The sequence below is a fragment of the Hippocampus bargibanti genome, linkage group LG01, assembly GCF_051943395.1.
Source record: "Hippocampus bargibanti isolate YZ-2025 linkage group LG01, ASM5194339v1, whole genome shotgun sequence".
Taxonomy (NCBI): domain Eukaryota; kingdom Metazoa; phylum Chordata; class Actinopteri; order Syngnathiformes; family Syngnathidae; genus Hippocampus; species Hippocampus bargibanti.
The window spans coordinates 17,041,373-17,063,971 of record NC_142734.1 but is presented as its reverse complement, the minus strand read 5'-3'; the positions used below and the strand labels follow the sequence as shown (position 1 = coordinate 17,063,971).

Below are 22,599 nucleotides of genomic sequence, written 5' to 3'. Positions count from 1 at the left end.
ATACATAGATGATGGGTGAGGCAGGAGGGCAGAGGTGGTAGATGTGACAACTAAGCCTTTTACATGGAAAGGACAGGAAGACATCAATTCATGGATTTTTGCATTTAAACCAAAGTGATCACTTTAGACTTCCATATAAACATACAAACAAACAAGCACATAAATTGTGGGCTGTGGAAATCCAGCACATTGATTTGTGAAGGAAACCACATCCAAAGGGAACATCAAAAAACATGACAGCCACCCGAAGCCTCATACGTGTGTGAAATCACATCTCGAAGGCAATGACATGAAATCATGAGGTAAGAAAAATGGTGGGAAATGAATCAAAAGAGTTAGGTTTACCGTAGCTTTGCTTTCGGCAGGAGCGGAATACTTCGCTTCCGTAGTGGCAGCAAGAGAGGGCAGACGGGAGAGCACCATTACTACGGAAACCAGCATCCCTCTCACCTACACGACCAATCCTCTTCGTACCCATTCGAGGTTTTATATCAGCGGTTGGCCCGACACAAAAATTTAGTGCTCACAGCGCTTGGCCACACCTCATTGCACTGCGCACCATCAAGCCAGATCCTGATTAGATAATTCCAGCAGGTCGGCCTAATGGTAGGAAAGCCGTAGCAAGATCAATCAGCTTTAATGTGGACACTTCATCAGCGTCTTTTTTCAGTCGCAATATGCAATTCCGTCTAGCTGCATCAAAGAAGGTCTAAGAGATTAAATTCCAGGCATGAACGTGATAACCACACCATTGATCTGAAGGTGAAAAGCTATAATCATGCCTTGGCAAGAGAAACCTGACCAAAATCACAACCACAGAATCTCCAAAAGGGGCCAGATACTGTTCACATGAATGTTTTATGCAGACGCTAAACTGCCAACATATTCCATCATGGAGGTGGATGTGCACTCATACGAGCCACTTGATGGCCAGTTAAAGGCACACCCGGACATCCTAGTAGACAAATCTCAGTACCGCTAAAGAATGAGAGGAAAGCTCATAATGACAACACACCATGCGTGAATCTGCCAAATGTCCCTGTGGAATGGCCGCTTCTCTGCAACAAGACAGAGAACAGGTGTTATTCAACTGTGACAAACAATTTGTTTGTAGGTATAGACCACTTCGTGTTTTTAATGTAACCACTGACGACAACTGACCGCGTTGTGCATAAATTGGTTGATTGGGGTTTCTGAAAGAAATTTTGCATGCAAAATATTGGCAAGCCTGTCGACACTTTTCTCTCTCCAAACCTTTAGTATCTGTAACTTTAGGTGTGAAATTTCAGGAATCTTCTTCTTTTCCTTTCGGCTTTTCCCTTCGAGGGGTCGCCACAGCGAATCAGTGTCCTCCATCTTCAGAGGTATCATTTGCATTTTTGTTTTGGCCACGCCTTTACCTCAGATGCCCTTGCTGACACAACCCTCTGTATTTATCCGGGCTTGGGACGGGCACAAGAAGACACTGGTTTATGTCAAGTTGTAGCAACAGAATTGCTTGTTCTATGCACTAATAAAGATGAACATCCTCACTAAAAGACTTCCAAACATAAAATGGTCATCGGCACAGCAACATTCAAAAAAGCTAAACCATACTTACCATTTGATTTTGAGGAACATCAATTGTAACTATTAATAGTTGCAGTTTGCAGTGGTCGAATAAAATATTTGACAGTACTGATTCAAGCTTTCACGGTGAGCTTAAGTGTAATAGTTCTCTGCCACCACAAACTGCAATATCAAAGCATTGTTTGTAAAACATGTCACATGTTTGTAAAGCCGGTCACAGTCTGTCAATCACAACCATGGAGAGCAACGCACCATGACTCACAGAAATGGATGGAAAGTAACAAAAGCACCATGCGGCCCCCCCTCCAACCATCTCCCACCCAAAGTCAGACCAATTCCCTCTCCTCATTTCCCAGTGGCTGAGGTTTTATTTTTTTTCTCTTTGGAGACGTGAGGCAACTGTTGCCTGGCGGCATGTCTTGATCGGCAGATGAGCAGGAAGCAGGTGCAACTAATGATGCCTTAGGAACCAGAACATAACTGGACCAAAGAACAGACAAAGCATCTTTAAACCAACGAAGCAAAATGACTATAGTACCAGTGAGCGTAGCCTACTGACACATGCCTCTTAAAGGAATGACTTATTATTTAGGATGCCATAGAAGCATTTGTGATATGATAGCATCAGGGCACATCTGAAATTAATTATTGCCTTCTAGGTGCTTTATGACAAAAAGGTCTACATTTCTGTGTACGTACTTGTTTTTTTCAAGTCAACCTGCTATGCATGCCACTAATAAACCCGTATGTGTCCCATTATTCGGTGAGGGGTGTGGCAAGACATCCCAAATGATGACAAACAGAATAATAATCTCCCCAACAATCAGTCCAACATGTACAATATTCTCTTGATTTATCTAGTGACTAACCTGAAACCTCTTCTTTGACCAGATTTTCTTCATCCTGCTTTCTGCCTGATGGGCAAGATGACCTGTAGCATCCACACGCTTCACACTAAGCCTGAGCACCAAGGGTGTGGCGTGGGACGCAAAACACAAAATGGCATTCAAATGTGTTTAGGCTTCCGTGTGGTGTCAAGATAATGGTGAGAAGGGGTGCCGGAGGGAGAAGGATGGGGGAAGCAAAAATAATCGGAAGGAACCAGACAGGGTCTGTCTTTGTGTTGGAGCTTTTCTGAGCGCTGATGTGAGCAGCATCCTGCTCTGACTGCGCACCCTCCCAGCCTCTACACATTGATGGTGAGTGCAGAAATGCAGGAGGAGGAGGCGTGAAAGCAGATGGACAACATTGGAGGAGGGAAGATTAAAAGCAAAACCGTTGGCTTCGGAGCAGGCGGAGAAAACAAAAGAGTGACTGAAGGAGGAAAATTTGATGCAGATTACGGCAGTATCCAAAGACAAAAGAGGGGTTGTGATGGCTTTGTAGCACATTGTCCCGTCCGTTAGTGGCAGGGCTCACTGGTGCGCCACAAAGTAACAGAAATAGCTTAAAGAACCAAAATATTCCAGAAGTAATCTCACAAAAAATATATCTCTTATCATCACTCCCACCCCCATTCTCCATTTTTCACTTGGCCTTTTAGACTTACTCGGTTATAAACACTTCACGACCCGTAAAGTGAATTTATGTATTACATGCTTGTTGTGCGCAAATGCGGAGGTATAGCACTAAATTGTTCGACTCTGTTTAGTTTTCCTCATTTTAAGAGCCTGGTTAAACAGTGTTGCACTGTCAAGTACATCGATCAGGAGTGATCCCTCTCCCCCACTCTGTAAGAACGTGATCATCTCCATTCGCATCAGTGGCTTTGCAGTACAATTGCAAGTTATTTACAAAATATAATTAATTGGCCCATTTCTACCGTTACAGTTTGCCGTCAGTCGATTTGCAAACTGCCTACACTCTAAAACTATTTCTACTGTGGAAGCCACAATTGACACAACACCTTAGACTTGTAGTTCGAAATCCCAAATGGGATATATATTTTGTCTTATTTAGACCAACGCAATATTTTGGATGTCAAAACACTATGGGTATTACAAGCAGGAAGTAGGTGGTCAAATGTCTCAAGTGGTATCAGCCGTAGGTTGTATGACGGTTGACTTCCCCCGAAGGGTCACTTTTCTGTGGACAACATCACGCAAGGAGGTGATGCTGTCGAAGAGCAAGTGACCCTATGAGCGTGCTAGGTAGCTAGCAGCTAATGCCTCTCATTGGAGCATGGAAAGGACTATGAAAACTCTGGGAATCTTTTCAACCACAGGAGGTACAAGATAAATGATGGACGTACAGTATAAGAAGCGTGGTTTCAGCGCTTCAGGTGACATCCCGAAAGAGCTAATGAGCAAAGACAAATGTTTGATTTTTCACAATTTTGAAGCCTCGTTTATTCGTGGCATTTAATTTAATTTATTTATTTATTTATTGAAACTTACAAACTCTGCGGTGTGACAAAATTACATTTTTTTTTTTTTAGTTGATATGGACGTTTATAGTCTAGGCCAGACATGGGCAAACTACGGCCCGCGGGCCACATACGGCCCGTTAGGCTTTTTAATCCGGCCCGCCGAACTTGCCCAAATTATAGTACAAACAGTGTCTAAAACTCATGACAAAAAGTTAGCGAATAACAGGGCAGATAACTGAAAAGTTGCCTGCCCCATTTTTCACAACTTGAAGCACAATGAGACAACTACTCACATTAAAAAACATTGTAACAAAGTATAAAGTTTTTTTAAATCAAGAATGCACCTACTACAAATGCTACGTTGCTTAATTTACGGTAAATGTAAAAAATGTGCATGGCTGTAGATTTTGCTGCAGAAGTCGATTGTCATTGCGGTGCACAATGCAACGTTTGCATTGCTTCCTACGAGCCACTAAGCCCCTTTCATAAGTCTCACGTACACTTTACAGTCACGGTTTAATGTAAATTTACGTTTTGTAGCTTCTTCTGAATCTTTCTTCTGGGCTGAGGTTCTGTGCATCTATTTTGGAAAATGACATGCAATTGCACGACTTTATAACGCTTGCGAAAGTCCGGAAGAAAGAAGCAGGCTTCTGATTGCCTGCCGTGCCGAGTATGCAAATTTCAACTGCAGGTAGTCTAAGTTTGAGTGCTCGGCGACGGTACACGTGTATTGTTTGCGCGTGAAGGCGAGAGCGTCAGTGAGGAGTTTGTTGAGCGCGCGGTCAGGACAAACCATCTATTATTTGGCGGAATTTAACACAAGTAGGTATTATTGAGCTTGAATATTTCGTTGTGTAATAATATGTTTTGAATGTTGAAAGTGATTCCATTTTTCAATAAATGTTGATTTCTTTAACTTTGCCCCTTCGATGGAAACTTATTAAAAACAGACGCAATCTTGGTAAATCACAGTGCATATGTTATGTTAATCTATTTCCATTTCCTCCTCCAAGTATCTGCGAAATAGTATGTAAACGCCATATTCCTTGAGACAAATTTATTAACTGATCAGGGATATTTTTCACATTTGAAAGACAGTTAATAAATTGGGTTGTAGTGTTCTTACTGTGCTATGAGGTTTGTACATACCACATTTAAAGGACAACCGGCACCATTTTTTGTTTTTGTTTCCCACTGACATCAGAAAAACGTTTTATAGCATCTAAAATACCCAAATCAGGCAGGCTGATATTTTTAGTTAAATGAAAAACACCAATAAAAATGACTTCAAAATGAATCCGGAAATGATCAGTTTCAGAAGTCTCAGCCCCTGTTCGTGACGTCACGCCAAGACGTCTTGCCTTTGATCGAGAATCAAAACAATGGCTTCAGATTCGGAGAAGATGTTTTCTTGTTACTCATCCAGTTATGAATATGATTCAAATAGTTCTGAAGAGGAAAGCATAAATGTTTGCAATTGATTCTAGGAGTCCTCCCATATCAATTTGAGCCGTCAATGACAGCAATGTAGCACCCAGATAATGCAGAAGATTGCGCCCAAGCTCCGTTGGAAATGGGCTGATTTGTCAGCTGGGAATTTGTGTCAGCGAATATCAAATAGTTGTCTTGGTGCAACACACAACAATTCACCATGGCGTTATTTATGTGTTTTCCTTCTAATTTCACCATCAACACAGATCAACACGAAGTTTTCAGACCAAACAAAGTACCCAAAATGCATTGTATGTCGCTTTCTCGGTCAGGGGCGGTCCAAACGTGACATCACATGGTGATCGTCATCAACTCGAAAACAAGTCTTCATGAATATTCAGCGCAAGTCTTAAAACGTAAACTATAGCTATATGCTGTGGAATCTTTGTAAAATACGCTCAGTCGAAGTCATTTGAAGTGATTTTATAAATTATGGACATAACTTGTTCAGAGTATTTCCGGCCCAAACACTCCCTCCAAATGCTCCTGGCCCGGCCCCTCTGTCAAATTTTAGAACCCAATGCGGCCCGCGAGTCAATAAGTTTGCCCACCCCTGGTTTAGGCCGTACAGTATTCCCCTGACCAGTGACGTGCAGTCAGTGGAGGCAGGGGAGGCAGTGCCTCACCTGTCATCATGGAAAGCTCTCATGGAAATATCAAATGAAAAAATAAATTAAACAGTTATATGTATTTAGTGATTTGTACTTTAAAGTTCTTGTCCATTTAACTTCACCGTTTTAGGATTTTTTTCAAAATCGCTGAATTTTCACATTCACGTTCAAATACTAAGTAGAGACGAGCAGTGAGGCACCAGCCGGCTGATCCTCACCATGGATTGCGCAATCACTATGCTTACTGTGCTGGCTTGCTCTGCAGTGAGACCGCATTGCTGTCCTTCTGCATATCGCTATTAAAGCGTTCAAACACGTTTAGTATATGAACTAAATTTCTACAGTTTAGCTGGTGTATATAATGTAGAGTCATTGTACATTATAAACACTGTACTACAGTGTTTATTGTTTTATTTTTATCAAAACGCTGTGCGTAGGTGAGGCAAACAGTTCTCCCGCCTCATGACAGGGGGCGCTTGTGATTCCAGAGATACTTCCGACTCCACGTCTGCAGAATAATAGAATTAGAGACAGAAAGCTACAGTAAACAGTTAACAAGTAAAGTGCAACCCTGCAGTCATTTTTTCGTGTTGCTTGGCCTCACTTTCAGAATGGAGGATTACATATCTAAATTGAAAGAATTTTCTAAACTGGACTTTCAATCGAAGCAGGAGGCAATAATTAAAGGAAGACCAACACCGGAGCTAAAAGGTTTGCTTCAGACAACGGGACACAATACTCGCTCTTTTCAGGCGGACTGGTACACACGAAAAGGCTGGCTGTGTGGATGTCCAGCAAGAAACCGCCTTTTCTGCTTTTCCTGCCTTCTGTTCTCAACTTGTGACAATGTCTGGACTCAAATGGGATATTGCGACCTGAAAAATTTACAACGGAGCCTCATCAAAAATGAGCGAAGACTCAACATCAGCATCCACAATGCTAAGGTAAAGGAGAACCGGGAGATTTTAAAAGATCTCATCAATGCCACCTGCTTCCTTGCCAAACAATAGCTGGCATTTCGTGGAAATGATGAAAGTAAAGGCTCTGCTAATCGTGGCAACTATGTTGAACTATTACATGCTTTCGCTCAGAAAGATGACCGGCTAGCGAGTCATTTTGGGACATCCACTATATTTTCTAGCCTGTGAAACAGAATACAGAACGATTTAATTGAAGCAGTTGGTGATGTCATTAGAAATGACATTAAAAAGGAGATCGGTGCAGCCCCATTTGTTGCTGTAGAAGTAGACGAGATTGTCATTCTCAGCACTGAAAACATACAGTCGGAATAGGACTGATCAAGGACGACTTTCTTCACTGGCAGTGATCTCCGTTGAGACGGAGAGACTTTTAAAACTGAAGAAAGATAAGGAAGGCTTCTACAAAGAAGTTATCGATGCCTTTCTTCAGAAGGAGCGGCGCATGGACTAAAGGTAACACGATAAAAACGTTTTTGTGAATTGTTTTTTTTTTCTATGCTACAGTTTGTATATATAAAGAATGCTGACATGAAATTTTAAACAAAATACGTTAACTGTTGCCATTTCAAATGGTGAATAAACTACTCTGTAGAGTTCATATGTTTGTAAATCTGACTGTGATGACGTCAGTGCCTCACCAGCCATGAACCTCACCGCACGTCACTGCCCCTGACACAACATTTCATCTTTCAGTTTGCTTTCACCTTTCCCTCCATCCCACCTTTATTACATTTTCTCACTTTCATCGCCTCCTACCTCTCCCATGCATTCTTTTCTCTAGACCACTTTTGCACACCAAGACTTAATTGTCCTTTCATACACATCTGTGCCTTCATCTAATGAGTCTAAAAATAATCTCTAACAAGGCTCCTCTGTTGCATAGTGATGGGATTTCCAATGCTGACAGATGAGAAATGTCCCCTTTTACACCCATATTCAAACACAATCAATGCATGAGATTTACTCTCCTCATTTATCCGCAGTTTCTCAACTGATGTGATGCTATGACCTCGCACAATATGATTTGGATATCTGGTCTCAATGACTTCTGTAAGCATAAGCGTGGTCATGGATTGCATCTGGACCTCTCCACCCTTCATTCTCTATCCATCTATCTATCACTGATGGGAGGTGGTTGGGATTGGAGCAACCTGCTGATTCACTGAAAAAAATTATAAACCTTGGCGTTCTTATTGAGAGACAAGGATTTGAGACCCCACATATTTCATCAAATTAAAAACACCACGCACAGTGTGCACATTTTGCTATCTAGAGAGTACAAATATTCTGAAGATACAAAAAGGAGAGGAGTAGCGGTACCTTACATTGCAGGAGTTTCTGAAAAACTACAGAGTCCTTTGGCAACACAAAATTCCTACTTATTTCAAACCGATAAACACTTTAAGTCAAAAATTAGTGCATCCAAAAGATAGGCTGCCAAATGAAAAACAAAGTAATGTAGTTTATTCAATACATTGTAGGAATGAAAATTGTAAAGAGCAGTACATTGGGGAGACTAAACAAATTCTCAAAAAAGACTATCAACATCGCAGGGATAATACTAGTGGGCCTCAATCGGCAGTACGAATGCACCTAAAAGCTAGCAACCACTCATTTGACGACAATGAGGTTAAGTCTTAGCGAAAGAACATAGATGGTTTGAAAGGGGAGTAAAAGAAGCAATTTTCATGAAACAGCTAAATCCTTCTTTAAACCGATATGGTGGTGTGAGGTTCAATTTGAATCGTTCGTACAACAGCCTACTTAGGCAAAATAGGATTAGTAATACTGACAAGGTGATACCGGTGGAAGTGGGGCAATTAGGCCAGTCATTAGTCAGAACAATAGGAACAATCAGTGGAGCTGCAGGGAATAGTCCTCTGCTCCCCCCAACCTGAGAGCAGGGACCTATCATAGCAGAGTCCGGCACCGCCATGTCTGGACAGTAGGGATATATATATAGGGCCTAAACTACCAGTAAGACTTTAGTTTGCTGACGAAGTTTCTTGGATAAGAAGCGAAACGTCCGACACCTTGAAAGAAGTACAGATGACGGCTGAAGAAACCTTTTCATCAATGGACCACTCCTGTACGACTGAGAGCTTACACAGACGTAGAGAGTACAAATATTTGAAAGGCTGTGGGCAATGATAGCATAATTTAAAATAGCACCTACACAACATTACAAGTTCTCCTGACGCTTTGCTTTGAGTCACAGGTCCAAATGAAACTACAAATAGAGCAAAATTTGATTGTGAAACAATACTAGTGAAGAGTTTGAAAACCCATGTTTAAACTCTTCTAAATAAAAATTAACAATGTTCAACTGATTGAAAATAAAGGTGCTGTTATGGAAACCCCGCCATGCTCATTTTGTTTCAACTATCATCATTAAAGTCACTCACAAGAAAAAAAAAAAAATATATATATATATATATATACACAGTAAAGTCTCATTATATCGATATCGGTTATATCGATAGTCCCGCTTATTACGATACTATTTCTATGCACGCACGGAGAAAATGACATGCGCGCAGGGTCGGATATATCGATATTTTTCGGACTCCCTAGAATATCGATATAACGAGACTTTACTGTATATATATATATATATATATATATATATATATATATATATATATATATATATATATATATATATATATACACACACACACACACACACACACACATCAGCATAAATTTATTGCTGGTCATATAAGTCCTCCCTCAAACATCCCTGCGTGCTTCAGTTGTCGTTAACCTGCCATTAAAAATATTTGTGGTTTTTTTTTACTGGCAGGAGGTCATGTTTTCCAACATTGCAATTTTGATTGCCTATTAGACCAGCAACATTGCAAGAGCATTCATCTATGTTTCAAATTTCAAACTGTTACAGACGCAAGGCAACTTCTGAAAACCTGTCAACAGACTCCACGCACTGCACGACATTTCAATCGGCATCGTGACGATCCCTCAAAGCGAGGTGGGCTTGAAAACTCCTATTGCAGCAAATAAGTTAAGACCAATGTGCAATACTCCCGCTGAGCAACTATAAGGAATCAATGTTTAACGATGTGACCTTTGTGGTCAGCATCTTTGGGTCATTCAAAACTTAAGTGAGCCTTGTTTTGCCATAAAATGCACTGAAGCCAGACCTTTTGAACCAAGCAGTGTTTGACTTTAGAACACAGACACCAGAAGAAAAAAATATCAAACATAAGTAGCATACATTGCAGTGATGCTGGTCTTTCATAGAATAATCAATTCTGAACAATAATTGCAGAGTAAAGAAGATTGAATCGAGAGAATAGAAAAGTGAAACGAGTTGATGTTGTGATCATTCGTGTGTCACCTGATTCTGATCGCACAAAGCAGATTCTGACGAGACTCATTTCAGCAACGGAATGTCAATTCATGTCACATGGCCAGCCACCCAATCCTGCCTTCTAATCCCGACTAATTCCCAATGGGTCACTGTGAACCTCCCGGGACACCCCATGAAGTGAGGGACACTCCATTGAGAACGTCACCCACATATGTTACCTCAGCTGCCTCGTCACAAGTGGGGAGTCTAATTAATGGCACAGTAATCCACTTGGATGTAGCATTTAGAGAATGTCAAGTGGCAAGCAGACTGTATCACATTAGAAAACCGGGGTTATCAGAAAACAATATACAGTATATATTGTATATACGTATATTTAAATACAGTTTCAGATAAGCTGGTATTTCATGTCATTTTCTGTGAAATTAAATGAAAGCGTGACACATTTCTTTTCTCGAATTGTGTTCAAAAGTAGTTCAAAAAATGTAATCCGAAAGCAGTCTGAATGTTGTATTTCTGTTATAAGGGTTCCCACAGAGAATACATAGGGGACAAGAAGGGTACTGGCTCCCTCTTTGACCACAAGCATCGTCTGTAAAAACAGTGCATGGCTTAGCCTTAGCCTCTTGCAAGCATATGTTATGCATACATAACCAAAGTACATATCAAAGCATGTTATACCCAAAGCGAGTATAGTCCGGTGTTTATACCGTTACAATCAGTACTTCAAGATTGCCTATAAACAATTTCAGCACATCATTTATACATGTGGCTCATTTGTGGACATAAATAAGAAGTTCATATGAGTACGGATTTGACAAGAGGACTTTGGCCTAAAAGAGGGCAGGATCACAGAGCAACGTACCTTGGTGCTTCTTGCTCCTTGGTCCACTGCTAGAATCTGTCACATTCCTCAATGCTTTGCGAGCATCAAGCAGTTCCCTCCTCAGCATTCCTTCCCACCAGCACAGAAAAAGTGAAGCCCACTAGAACTTCCCTTGTAAGTCCACAGTGACCATAACACTATCAACCACTCCTCAGCCCATGGCTCGTTCTCCTCCTGTGCTCTCCTCTTCCACCCAAACTTTGATTACAGCTGTCTGCTGTACTGGACTTTAGCTCTGCACCCCACAATAACACAGGACCAGCCCCCTCTAACCCCAGCATGAGTTTAGACACATTGTGTCCTCTGCTGTCCTCTAATGGCTGATTCCATTTGAGCTAGGGTGTTGAGGGTCTGAAACTCGAGCAACCCGAATGTTCTGCTGACTCTGCTGCTCACACATCTCCGACTATTATAGTGAACTCCGTGGTGGTCATAACAAGGATAACATTACATACTCATGGGAGTATTTACTCTTTGTACACTCGAGTAATTAGCTATTCTAAAATATGTTAGACCGTGGTGTGTGTGTGTAAGATTGATGTACACAGAGACAGGATTAGATTTACACTTTCACTTTCTAGTCTGAAATCTTAGTGTTTCTTCATATCTGTTGCAGCATTCTTGTTCATGGGAAGCATTTTTCATCTTTGTCTGTATTTTATTTAATTTTTTCAAAACTGTCTAGAAAAAGATGATTAAAGCAAAAAAATTGCTTTTTTTGAAAAAGAAAGGACTAGACCAGGGGTAAACAAATCCAGTCTTTGGAGCCCGCTACCCTGCATGTTTTCCATCGCTCCCTGTTGCAACACACCTGATTCAAATGAACAGATTCAATATTAGGTCTATGAGCAGTAGAGCAACCCCAAAGTATCAAATAGTTTTTCAAACAGGGTCAGGTAGGTTTTAGATCAACTTAATTTTGGTGACTTCCACTCGACTCGACTCGATTCGACTCTATTCTACTCTACTCTACTCTACTCTACGCTTGATGATGATCTGATCATTTGAATCAGGCGTGTTGCAACAGGGAGAGATGGAAAACATGCATGGTGGCGGACCTTCGGACAGGGATTCTCCACCTCTGGACTTGAATGTACAACAAATATTGGCCTTCTAAAGTATGGACTAAAAGTAAGCTTTCACAGGCTGGTCTGTTCCCAAGCCAATGACTAAAATGTGCCACATCAGGCACACACACATATAGAACATTTAGAGGCCCTTCCTCTCACTTTCATGGTGCTGAGTGAGTGTGACAGCATCACTCCTTGACCACCGTAGTGCTATAATTATCCATGATGTCTGCTGGTGCAATCGGAGATGCACGCACACATCAGAGTTCTGAGCCCCCCCCCGCCCCCCTAGTCGGCGAGGCACATACCGTGCCGGAAATAACTATGCAGAGTGGAAGGGCGCTAGAGAAATCTGACAGATTTCGGAGGACTGAAAACATGACCGGGGTGAAACATTAGTGAAATTTCATGTAATTACTTTTAAAAGCAAATTCCACGATTACGGACCTCAACATTGCATATAATTTTCCGCTAACCAGAAACCCAACTTAGAATCGTGCAAATATCATTGTGAATGGTGCAGGATCATTTATTGCTCACATGCTTGTGAATTCTCACCAACTAATTTTGGTGATGCAACTAGGCCGTAGCCGCTTTGGGACAAGCATGAAACAAATCCATGAAACTTAATCTTTGATGCTTTCATTTGGCATGTCACATCCACACTTTTATAGGGTTTAGATAGATAGACAGATCGCGAGGTTTCTCGCTAGTTACCTTGGTGTTCTACAAGGCAAAGAACATCTTGTCTCTGTATGAAAAAGTACTTGCCTACTTAAACCTAATAACTGGTTTTCACACCATCAGAAGCAACAATTGCTGAACTTGGACACGACCTCCACCCTCCAACTGGTGTGGGGTTTCTCTTTGGGCTTCGAACAGTTCCGAATAAACAAAGAACAACTGGGTTTGCAGGTACAGTGTATCTGGGATGCAGCAGCTTTAGGAGTAACTATAGGACTCAGGTGGAGGTTGTGCAACAGCAGCAGCAACCAGCAACAACTGAAATCTACCATTTTCCACTTAGCATTGAGTGTTTCACAGCTGTGAAAATATTCTTCCCCGATTTTCCTTCCAGTTTTCAATTTATTTTTTTTAAATAAGCAACACTGGAAGTTTGGAAGCACGCTCTGCCTTTTTAAAGTGCAGACGTTGACTAGGCCACTCTAAATCTTCTTTTTGCTCTTTTTTTAATGTATTTTTTTAAGCCATACAAAACTTGACTTCCTGCTGTTTTGAATTATTTTGCTGCAGAACCCAACCGAGCTTCAGCTTGAGGTCGCAAATTAATGGCTAAAAGTTCTCCCTCTGGGTGTTCTGTTTCGCAGCAGAATTCATGGTTCCACCAATTGATAGCATGTGGTACAGGTCCATGAGCAGTTGAGCAGCCCCAGAGCATTAAGTACTTTTTTGAAAAGGGTCAGGTAGCTTTTAGATAAGCTTTAAAAGTTGGTGATTTTAATTATTGAGAAAAAAAGTCCTTAAAATCAAAACATTTCATTTTATGCTTATACTATATTTATCGTTTACATTTTTTTTATTACTGGTAATTGAAATTCTGCAAAAAAGACAACTGAAAAGAGGAAAAACACTTTTTCCTCAACATTATTGATGACAACAGAGAGAGTGATGATTGTAGACAAAAACAAAGCCAGTACCTTCTCCAAGATCCATAATGGCAAGGATGGTGCTGCAGCTGACCTCTCCAAGCTCATTGGCAGCCACGCAAGTGTACAAGCCAGCATCCCACGTATGACAGTCCCGTATCCACAACCCTCCTGAGTCCTGGGCTTCCGTGCGAGGCAGGAGTTTGTTGTTGTGGTACCAGGTGAGCGATGGTCTTGGAGAACCTTTCACTGACACCCTCAGGCGGATATCACACCCTGTTCCCACCGCAGCCTTGCGAAGCTTCCGAACGAAAACGGGTGGCATGGGCTCGGGGACCACCTGGTCTTTGGTCATTTTGGGAAGGTTGTTTTGATTGCTTCTGGATGCTGAACCTTCAGACATCGTGGATTCCGTATAAACTCTGTATCAGGCAGAACTACATATCTGGATGGCACTTGTTGCAGGCCTTATGCCAAATATTCTTTCAGCTCTCACACCTTTGGACATGTGAGCCACGCAAATGATGACCCGGCAGGAGACTGAAACATATATAGCACAGTCCCGTTTGACCGCATTCGAAAGTTCTCTTTCATATGTGAGCTCCTCAGCCGCCATTTTGGCAACCTCAGAGTATTTCAGCTTCATATTTTAATGAACTGTATCTGATCTTTCAAGGTCAAGTACCAGCACTTTAAAAATATATTTTTACACTTACATCCGTCGTTAACTATACACATAAGAAGGCAGCACTGACATGCGGTTAGGTTCATGGCTGGTGAGGCACTGACGTCATCACAGTCATATTTACAAACGTATGAACTCTACAGAGTAGCTTATTCACCATTTGATTGGCAACAGTTAACGTGTTTTGTTTAAAATGTCATGGCAGCATTCTTTATATAAACTGTAGCATAGAAAAAAGAATTAAAAAAAAAACGTTATTATCGTGTTACCTTTACTTACAAATGAAGTCCACGTGCCGCATCAATAACTTCTTTGTAGAAGCCTTCCTTATCTTTCTTCAGTTTTAAAAGTCTCTCTATTTCTTTCAATTTAGTTATGTCATCCTCCATTCTGAAAATAAGGCCAAGTAACACGAAAACATGACTGCATGGTTGCACTTAACTTGCGAACTGTTTACTGTAGCTTGCTGTCACTCATTCTATTATTCTGCAGCAGAGGAGGCGCAAGAAGAATCTCTGTAATCACCAGCGCCCCCTGTCATGAGGCAGGTGAACTGTGTGCCTCACCTATGCACACAGTTTTGATGAAAATAAAATAAAATAAACACTGTAGTACAGTGTTTATAATGTGAAGTGACTCTACATTATATACACCAGCTAAACTGTAGAAATTTAGTTCATATACTAACAGTGTTTGAACACTTTAATAGTGATATGCAGGACAGCAATGCGGTCTCACTGCAGAGCAAGCCAGCACAGTTAGCATATACATTGCGCAATCCATGGTGAGGCTCAGCCGGCTGCTGACTCACCGCTAATCTGTACTTAGTATTTGAACGGTAAATGTGAAAATTCAGCGATTTTGAAGAAAAAAAAAATTCAAAAAATGGTGAAGTTAAATGGAAAAGAACTTTAAAGTACAAATCGCTCAATAAACTGTTTAATGTATTTTTTCATTTGATATTTCATTGATGACAGGTGAGGCACAGCCTCACCTACCTCCCCTAACTGCATGTCACTGCAAGGCAGTGTGTGTGTGCCCGTGAGTGTATGTGTGTTATGTCTTTTTGCATAATTTTATATACAGCACTGTCCTGAATTACATTGATACATGTACTGTATTGTTTCATTTCTATATCGAACAAGACAGCCAGTCAATCATTTCAATAAACTCACAATATATCCAAAATACTGCACTGATTGTTTAACAAAATCAAAATCATCAATAAATCATTTCAGGCACCAGTGGTAACTCCGAGGGAACAGTGAGTGAACCATTTTGCATCTCGTGACCCCCACGCTCAGAGAATTGACTCACCGTCAAACTAAAAAAAAGTCCCAAACAGGAAATCTACACACCTGACTGCGTTGAAAGCTAATATGAATTATTTTGTACATCGCTGCAAAGCATGGGTTAAAGTAACACGATCCATGCGGGGAAATAGTACATCTCTGCATGTCCTTCTGCAGGTGTAAGTCCACCGTGGATCATGGAGCATTAGCAGCTGTTCACATGGCTCCCTTTTCTAGACGTTGAATCCCCCCCTCTGTCGGGTGACAGAGAGGAAGAGAAAAATACCTGACATGAAGTGTCCAAGCGCCACAAACTCCTCGTCTTTGAGAATATGTATCCTAGAAAAACGTTTGACCAAATATGTAGTTCTCCTCCTGTCGCAACCTCTAAATGCCACAGCTCAAGAACGACAGTTGAATGTCCGCCACTTTTGACCTCAACACGCACACGCACGCGCGTGCGCGCGCACACGTTCCGGCCCTTTAGATAATGCTATCAAGTTAAATGTGTGTATCAATTTCTATAAATAGACAGTCGTGAGTATACACAGATGTTTGTTGGTCGTTAAACATCAAGTGCAGTTGAGTCCCGACAAACCAAGGACGCAGAACAATGCAATAATTGTTACTATGTTTACCGAGGGAACATTTGCATTTCTTAGCACAGTGTATCGTCATACATTCTGGTGGATGCCCGATACAAAAAAAAACAACAACAGCAATAACGATAAAATAGAGTGGCACGAAATTTCAGATATTTGGCTTGAGATTGGCTTCCACTCCCCAATAAAGCCGTCATTATGCAAGATGCGCATAAGGTTCCTGCCTGATTGGAAACTAAAATAAAATATTTCCTGAAACAATATACAGTATAGACTATGTCTCAAATATTGTAGGTTAAATGTGAACAGAAAAGTCCCCTTTCAGTTTGACTGCGAATTTTGTAAAAAAAAATAAAAAATCAGTCTTTCATAAAACTTATAAAAATGCCACTGATGTGTTCTTGGGCTTGTAAAAACAGTCATGTTGTGTCCGGAGGTATGAGAGGAGAAGAGTTGCTTTGTCAACGTCTTTATTTTGCCACCATGTTAGTCTACCTGCGGTGCTGACAGCAGCGTTAGTGTCAACAGAGGGTGCCACGTGCGACGGAGGAGGACATGCACTCTTGAGTGCTTCCTTTCATTAGGACTGCTGAACACCAAATGAGCCCTGAATACATGTGAGCAACTGCAAGATAACATTTAATCGTCTCTGCTTGATCTGTGACCAGAAAAGAAAAGGCAGGGCTACCGATGCTAATTAGCATCGGTAGCCCTGCCTTTTCTCTTAGTCATTGTAGATAGCTTTGGTGTTAACACCAAAGCTAACGTCAGCCCTGTACCCCTTAATGCTGCTACTACAGGATGTGAAAGTGAAAATACTGTTTCTTTGCCTCCTGTATGTCGTCCAAAAGAAAGTCACGCCATGATTGTTGCTAATATGCACGATTACCTGGGGGGTGAACCTACTGTGGCTTCCAATGAGAATGTGGTGGGAGATTCGTTCCCTCCGCTTCCACTCTCTCCTGCGGCTACCTCTACCACAGTTTCCTCCCCTACTTCACCAGCAGCTAAAATAGCTCGCAATATCCGAGGTCCAGTTCCCAAAGACCTCATGGCAATTCTGCTCGCTGAATTCGAGTCTCTGCGGCAACTAATGAACAAGAGCTGATGCCCTAGAGGCTATGATTAAGATGAACTCAGTGACTATTGCAAAAGTACAAGCAGAGAGTAAAGAAAATACAAAACAAATAAATGGCTTGAACGTTTCTCTGGACCAGATGCACGCAGAAACGGTTGCAATAAAGGATAGATTGGGAAAACTGGCGTCTCACCCACGCAGTTTAAACAAAGACATGATAAACCGCATTTCCAAGTGGGAGACCTATCATCGACGTTGGAATCTTATCCTCCATGGACTGGAAGAAAACAACCAGCAGAATATCCGCCAGGAGACCATACAAGTGCTTCAGGGTATTCTGCCTGAGGCCAAGGACAAGATCCCTGGTGTGGTGGACACCATCCATCGCCTCGGCCCGAGACGCCCAGACAGCTCCAGGAGTCGCCCTATAATGATCCAGTTTGCCTTCAGGATCCACAAAGAAGCCATCTGGGCAGCAGCAAAAGCGGGTAACTCCTTCCTCCAGGCTAAAGGTCTTCGGCTATCCCTTGACTTCCCACCAGAGGTACGTGAGAGGAGGCGTCTGTTGTGGCCCCAAGTGGACAAGGCCAGAAAGGAACATAAGCAGGCCCATTTTGTGGGAGGCCGTGCCTTTGTGGATGGGGTTGAGATCTTCCCTCCCTGATATTTAGGAGGTTCTGACTGACTTAACCTCTAAGTATTCTCCAATACCTGTAAATAATTTTTGATTTACCAGGCTGTTAAGCTAATAGTATTAAAAGAATAATAAATAAATAATGAATAAAGCAGTTGCTCTCGAAATAGAAATTTAATATTCTACACGTTATGATACACATCATACATTATGGGCTTATTATGTTTAAATGTACTACTTTTGGTTATTCAGCAGTCCTTAGTCTCTATTTCTTTTTCAATAGAGACTGTGCTTCACCAAATCTTTGGTGTGTGCACTTTGTTTTTGAAGTGATCCCGTGGATTGCTGTTTGAGTTTTCTATATTTAGTTCTTATTAAAAAAAATGTAATTTCTTTTATATTTTACTTTTCCTAGCTTAATTTTTCACTTCTTCTATTTTCCTTGTCTATTTTCTACTGTTCTCATCCCTATGTCCCTTTCCCTTCTCTCCCTAAATGCCAGGGGTTTAAGGAACTCCTTGAAACGCAAAGCTGTATTTTTGTTCCTCAGAAAATTTAAGTGTGATTTCTTGTTTTTACAAGAAACTCATAGTACAACAAATGACGTCAGTCTCTGGAAAAGTCAATGGGGAAGAGACTAATGGGGAGCACACAGGTCGGAAAAAGCAGCCGGTGTCACAGTTCTAAAAGAAAATTTCTCTGGGGAAATTATTGGTCATGACAGTGACCCGGAAGGTCACTATATAATACTTATGTTGGCAATCTCTGATAAAAATGTTATCATGATTAATATATATGGGTACAATTCACGTCCTAAAATATATATTATTGTTAGAAGAAATTGATAAAAAAGTTGAGTACTGGTTAAACAAATATCCAACTGCCTATTTAATTCTGGGTGGTGATTTTAATGTAGTTATGAATAACAAACTAGATCGACTTCCACCACCAAGCCAAGCAGTCTCTAATCTATACCTCATCACCTTCATGGAGAAATACAACCTATATGAAGTTTCCCTCTCTAAAAACATATACTTGGCACTCTAAGGACCTTTCAAAACAGTCTAGACTGAATTACTGGTTGATATCTAAAACAATCTCTGCGGACCTCGTTGAAGTAGACTACCACCCAGCACCACTGTCTGATCATAAAATAATTACACTTAAGGTAACCTTGACACCAGTTATGAATATTCCTAAGGCTTTATGTTGGAAGCTGAACAATAGTTTGTTAGACCATGATGAGGTAAAGGAAAATATAAACAGGTTAATAAAGTCTCATTGGGACACAGCCCTTCTTCAAAACTCTTTCAGCCTCCAATGGGAACTTCTAAAATACGAAATTGGTAAATATATGAGGAAATATAGCAGCAATTTAGCGAAACACAGAGGAGCGGAAGAGGACGATTTATGTGCTCAAATAATGTCTCTTTCCAGTCAATCAGCAACCCTATCTGAGGATGATCACGCCAAGTTAGCAGACTACCAAAATAAACTTGATGATATATATAGACGAAAAGCAGAGGGTGCATTTATCACATCCAGGAGGCGTTGGCTGGAAGAAGGGGAAAAATGCTCATCGTACTTCTTTAACTTGGAAAAATCTAAATCTAAAAAGCAAACCATTGACATATTAAAAATTGATAACAAAATTGTTTCAGACTACCACAAAATCTCCTCTTTCTGCTCAAAATTCTATGGTAACCTATATACTTCCAACCATATGCAAGCAGAGCCAGTGTCAATTTTAGAGTCCATTACGTCCAATAAAACTATTAGCATTAATGAGAAAAAAATGATGTGATCAATCTAATTGAAGTGCAGGATGCAATTAAGCAGCTCAAGATGAATAAATCTCCTGGAGACGACGGGCTTACTTCAGAATTGTATAAAACCTTTTCTGACCCTTTGGCTCCTTTCCTGCTCAATGTTTTTTCTGAAAGCATCTCAAAAGGCTCCCTCCCCTGTTCACTCTCTCAAGGTCTTATATCTCTCATTCCAAAACCAAAAAAAGACACATCATCTCTTGAAAACTGGCGCCCTATCTGCCTATTAAATACAGACTATAACATTTTGGCCTCCATCCTTGCAAACCGAATTAGAAAATCCTTACCGCATATAATTAGTGAAACACAGTCAGGCTTCTTGAGTAAAAGACACATTGCCAATAATGTTCGTCTTGTATTGGATCTTCTTGATTATCAGGAACTTATTAATCACAATAGTTTTATTTTATTTCTCGATTTTTACAAAGCCTTTGACACTTTGGAACACCGTTTTATTTTTCAATCACTTAATAAGTTTGGTTTTGGAAACTACTTTACTCAGGCTGTTAAGACACTGTACACCAACTGTCACTCCTCAATACTGCTTAAATATGGTACGTCCCCTCGCTTCAACATCTCCCGTGGCATCCGTCAAGGTTGTCCCATTTCTCCCTATTTATTCTTACTTTCAGCACAAATCTTATCACTGTTGGTCACTGAAAGCGAGGTCCAAGGGATTGAAGTAGCGGGCAGGCAGGTTGTGATTAGCCAGGTGGCAGATGACACCACACTCTTCCTGAAAAATCCTGAGCAAATTCCAAGGGCCATAGCTCTGGTTAAAGAGTTTTCCAAAGTGTCAGGTCTTTCGCTTAATATAAATAAATGTGAGTTATTAGCTGTGAAATCATGTAATGAGTCTATGCTATACAACATACCTGTTAAAAATCAAGTGACGTACCTAGGTGTTGTCATAGCCAAAGACGACGAAGAGCGTTGTCATCTGAACCTCGATCCAATAATTGATAAAACCAAGAAGCGCTTTAATCACTGGTTACAAAGGGATCTATCACGAAACGGAAGAATACTGCTAGCAAAAAGTGAGGGAATCTCTCGGTTTGTATATCCTACAATGGCTTTAAATGTGGATCCAAGCACATGTAAGACAATGGACAAAATAAGGTATAACTTTGTATGGAAAAATAAAACTCATTATATAAGAAACTCAGTCATATCCAGGACGTTAAAGGAGGGAGGCCTAAATTTTTTGGACTTTACTTCTCTAAACTATACGTTTAAGATTAACTGGCTGCGTAATTATCTGTGTAGCTCTGATGCAATCTGGAATTTCATTCCAAAATCCATGTTTTCCCGACTTGGTGGTCTGTCTTTCTTGCTGAAATGTAATTATAAGGTTGAAAAATTGCCTGTTAACCTATCAAAATTTCATAAACAAGTTTTATTAGCCTGGTGCCTAATGTATAACCATTCTTTCTCTCCGCATTCATGTATGATCTGGAATAACTGTCATATTTTGTACAAAAACAAATCACTGTTTTTGTCGAGATGGATTGACTGGGGTATCATTTATGTAAAGCAACTTTTTAACACAAACAATGTTTTAATGAACTATGCTGAGTTTCTCAATACGCATCAAATCCCTGTGACCCCTAAGGACTTTGCCATCGTTATGGATGCCATCCCAAGTGGTATCATAAGCCTGTTCAAGGGCCACTCCGCTACTCCCGACAGACCACCGCCAATTCCAGTGACAGAAACTGCCCTGGGGAAACTCTGTTTCTCATCAATTGCTCGAAATCGGAACCGTGCAATTCGACATTTGTTTCAAAAATCTTTTGTGACGGTTCCCTACGTTGTTCATCACTGGAGAACGTATGTCCCAAATATTCCATGGGAAAAGGTTTGGACCCTCCCATATACATTTTTCATCACAAACAAACAAAGAGAAATAACCTACAAACTTTTGCACCGTTGCTATCCTGTTAAACATAAGATACGGTCCTTACAGGATATATCTTGTACATTTTGTGAAGCTGAGCCTGAAACTGCAAATCACCTCTTCTGGGTTTGTCCCGAAACTACTCGCTTCTGGAAACACTTTGTCAAATACGTTCAATGTAAAGTCACTTCTCTGTTCATATTTCATTACAAAGACATGCTGTTTGGATATTACAACAAGACCAACGATAAATATTTTATTGTTAATTTATTAGTTTTTCTTGCTAAACATCATATTCATAAATCTAAATTTTGTGGGAGGAAACCCCTATTTGTCATATTTCAAAATGAAATGAAACTATATCAGAAAACAATTCAACCATCTTCCGACCCAAATGCTATCAAAACACATGATTTGTTGATGAAATATGGCATAGGATGATGTGCTTGCCGAATTCATCTGGTGTCCCCCCCCCCCTCTCTTTTTTGTCAATTTCACTATGTTGTGCAGACTCGGTGAAATGTTAAAACCCCTGGCACCCCCCTCCCCCCGCTCTCTCTCTCTCTTCTATTTTGTTCTTCTCTCCTCCTTTTTCTTCTCGTATAATGATTATCTGTCAGGAACTCCTATTTCCTGTGCGATCAGGTACTGTCTCATACGCAATTATGT

The 22,599-nt window shown here is 40.7% G+C and overlaps 1 protein-coding gene across 9 annotated transcripts in view; it reads right to left on the bottom strand.

Moving 5' to 3' along the window:
* LOC148903354 (striated muscle preferentially expressed protein kinase-like) overlaps positions 1-16,270 on the bottom strand; it is a 40,999-nt gene extending 24,729 nt beyond the window's left edge. For 2 of the 9 annotated variants that reach the window (XM_089000955.1, XM_089000965.1), the window contains exons 1-2: positions 15,960-16,270; positions 13,968-14,456 (exon numbers count right to left, since the gene is read on the bottom strand). In XM_089000955.1, the coding sequence (XP_088857081.1) occupies positions 13,968-14,319 (352 nt within the window). In that variant the 5' untranslated portion in view covers positions 14,320-14,456; positions 15,960-16,270. Of the gene's footprint in view, positions 1-345; positions 596-1,015; positions 1,059-2,438; positions 2,741-11,218; positions 11,581-13,967; positions 14,457-15,959 lie in introns of those variants that run through there. The other 7 variants (XM_089000994.1, XM_089001000.1, XM_089000982.1 and 4 more) reach the window with 6 other exon arrangements.
* Between the last annotated feature and the right edge of the window lie 6,329 nt (positions 16,271-22,599).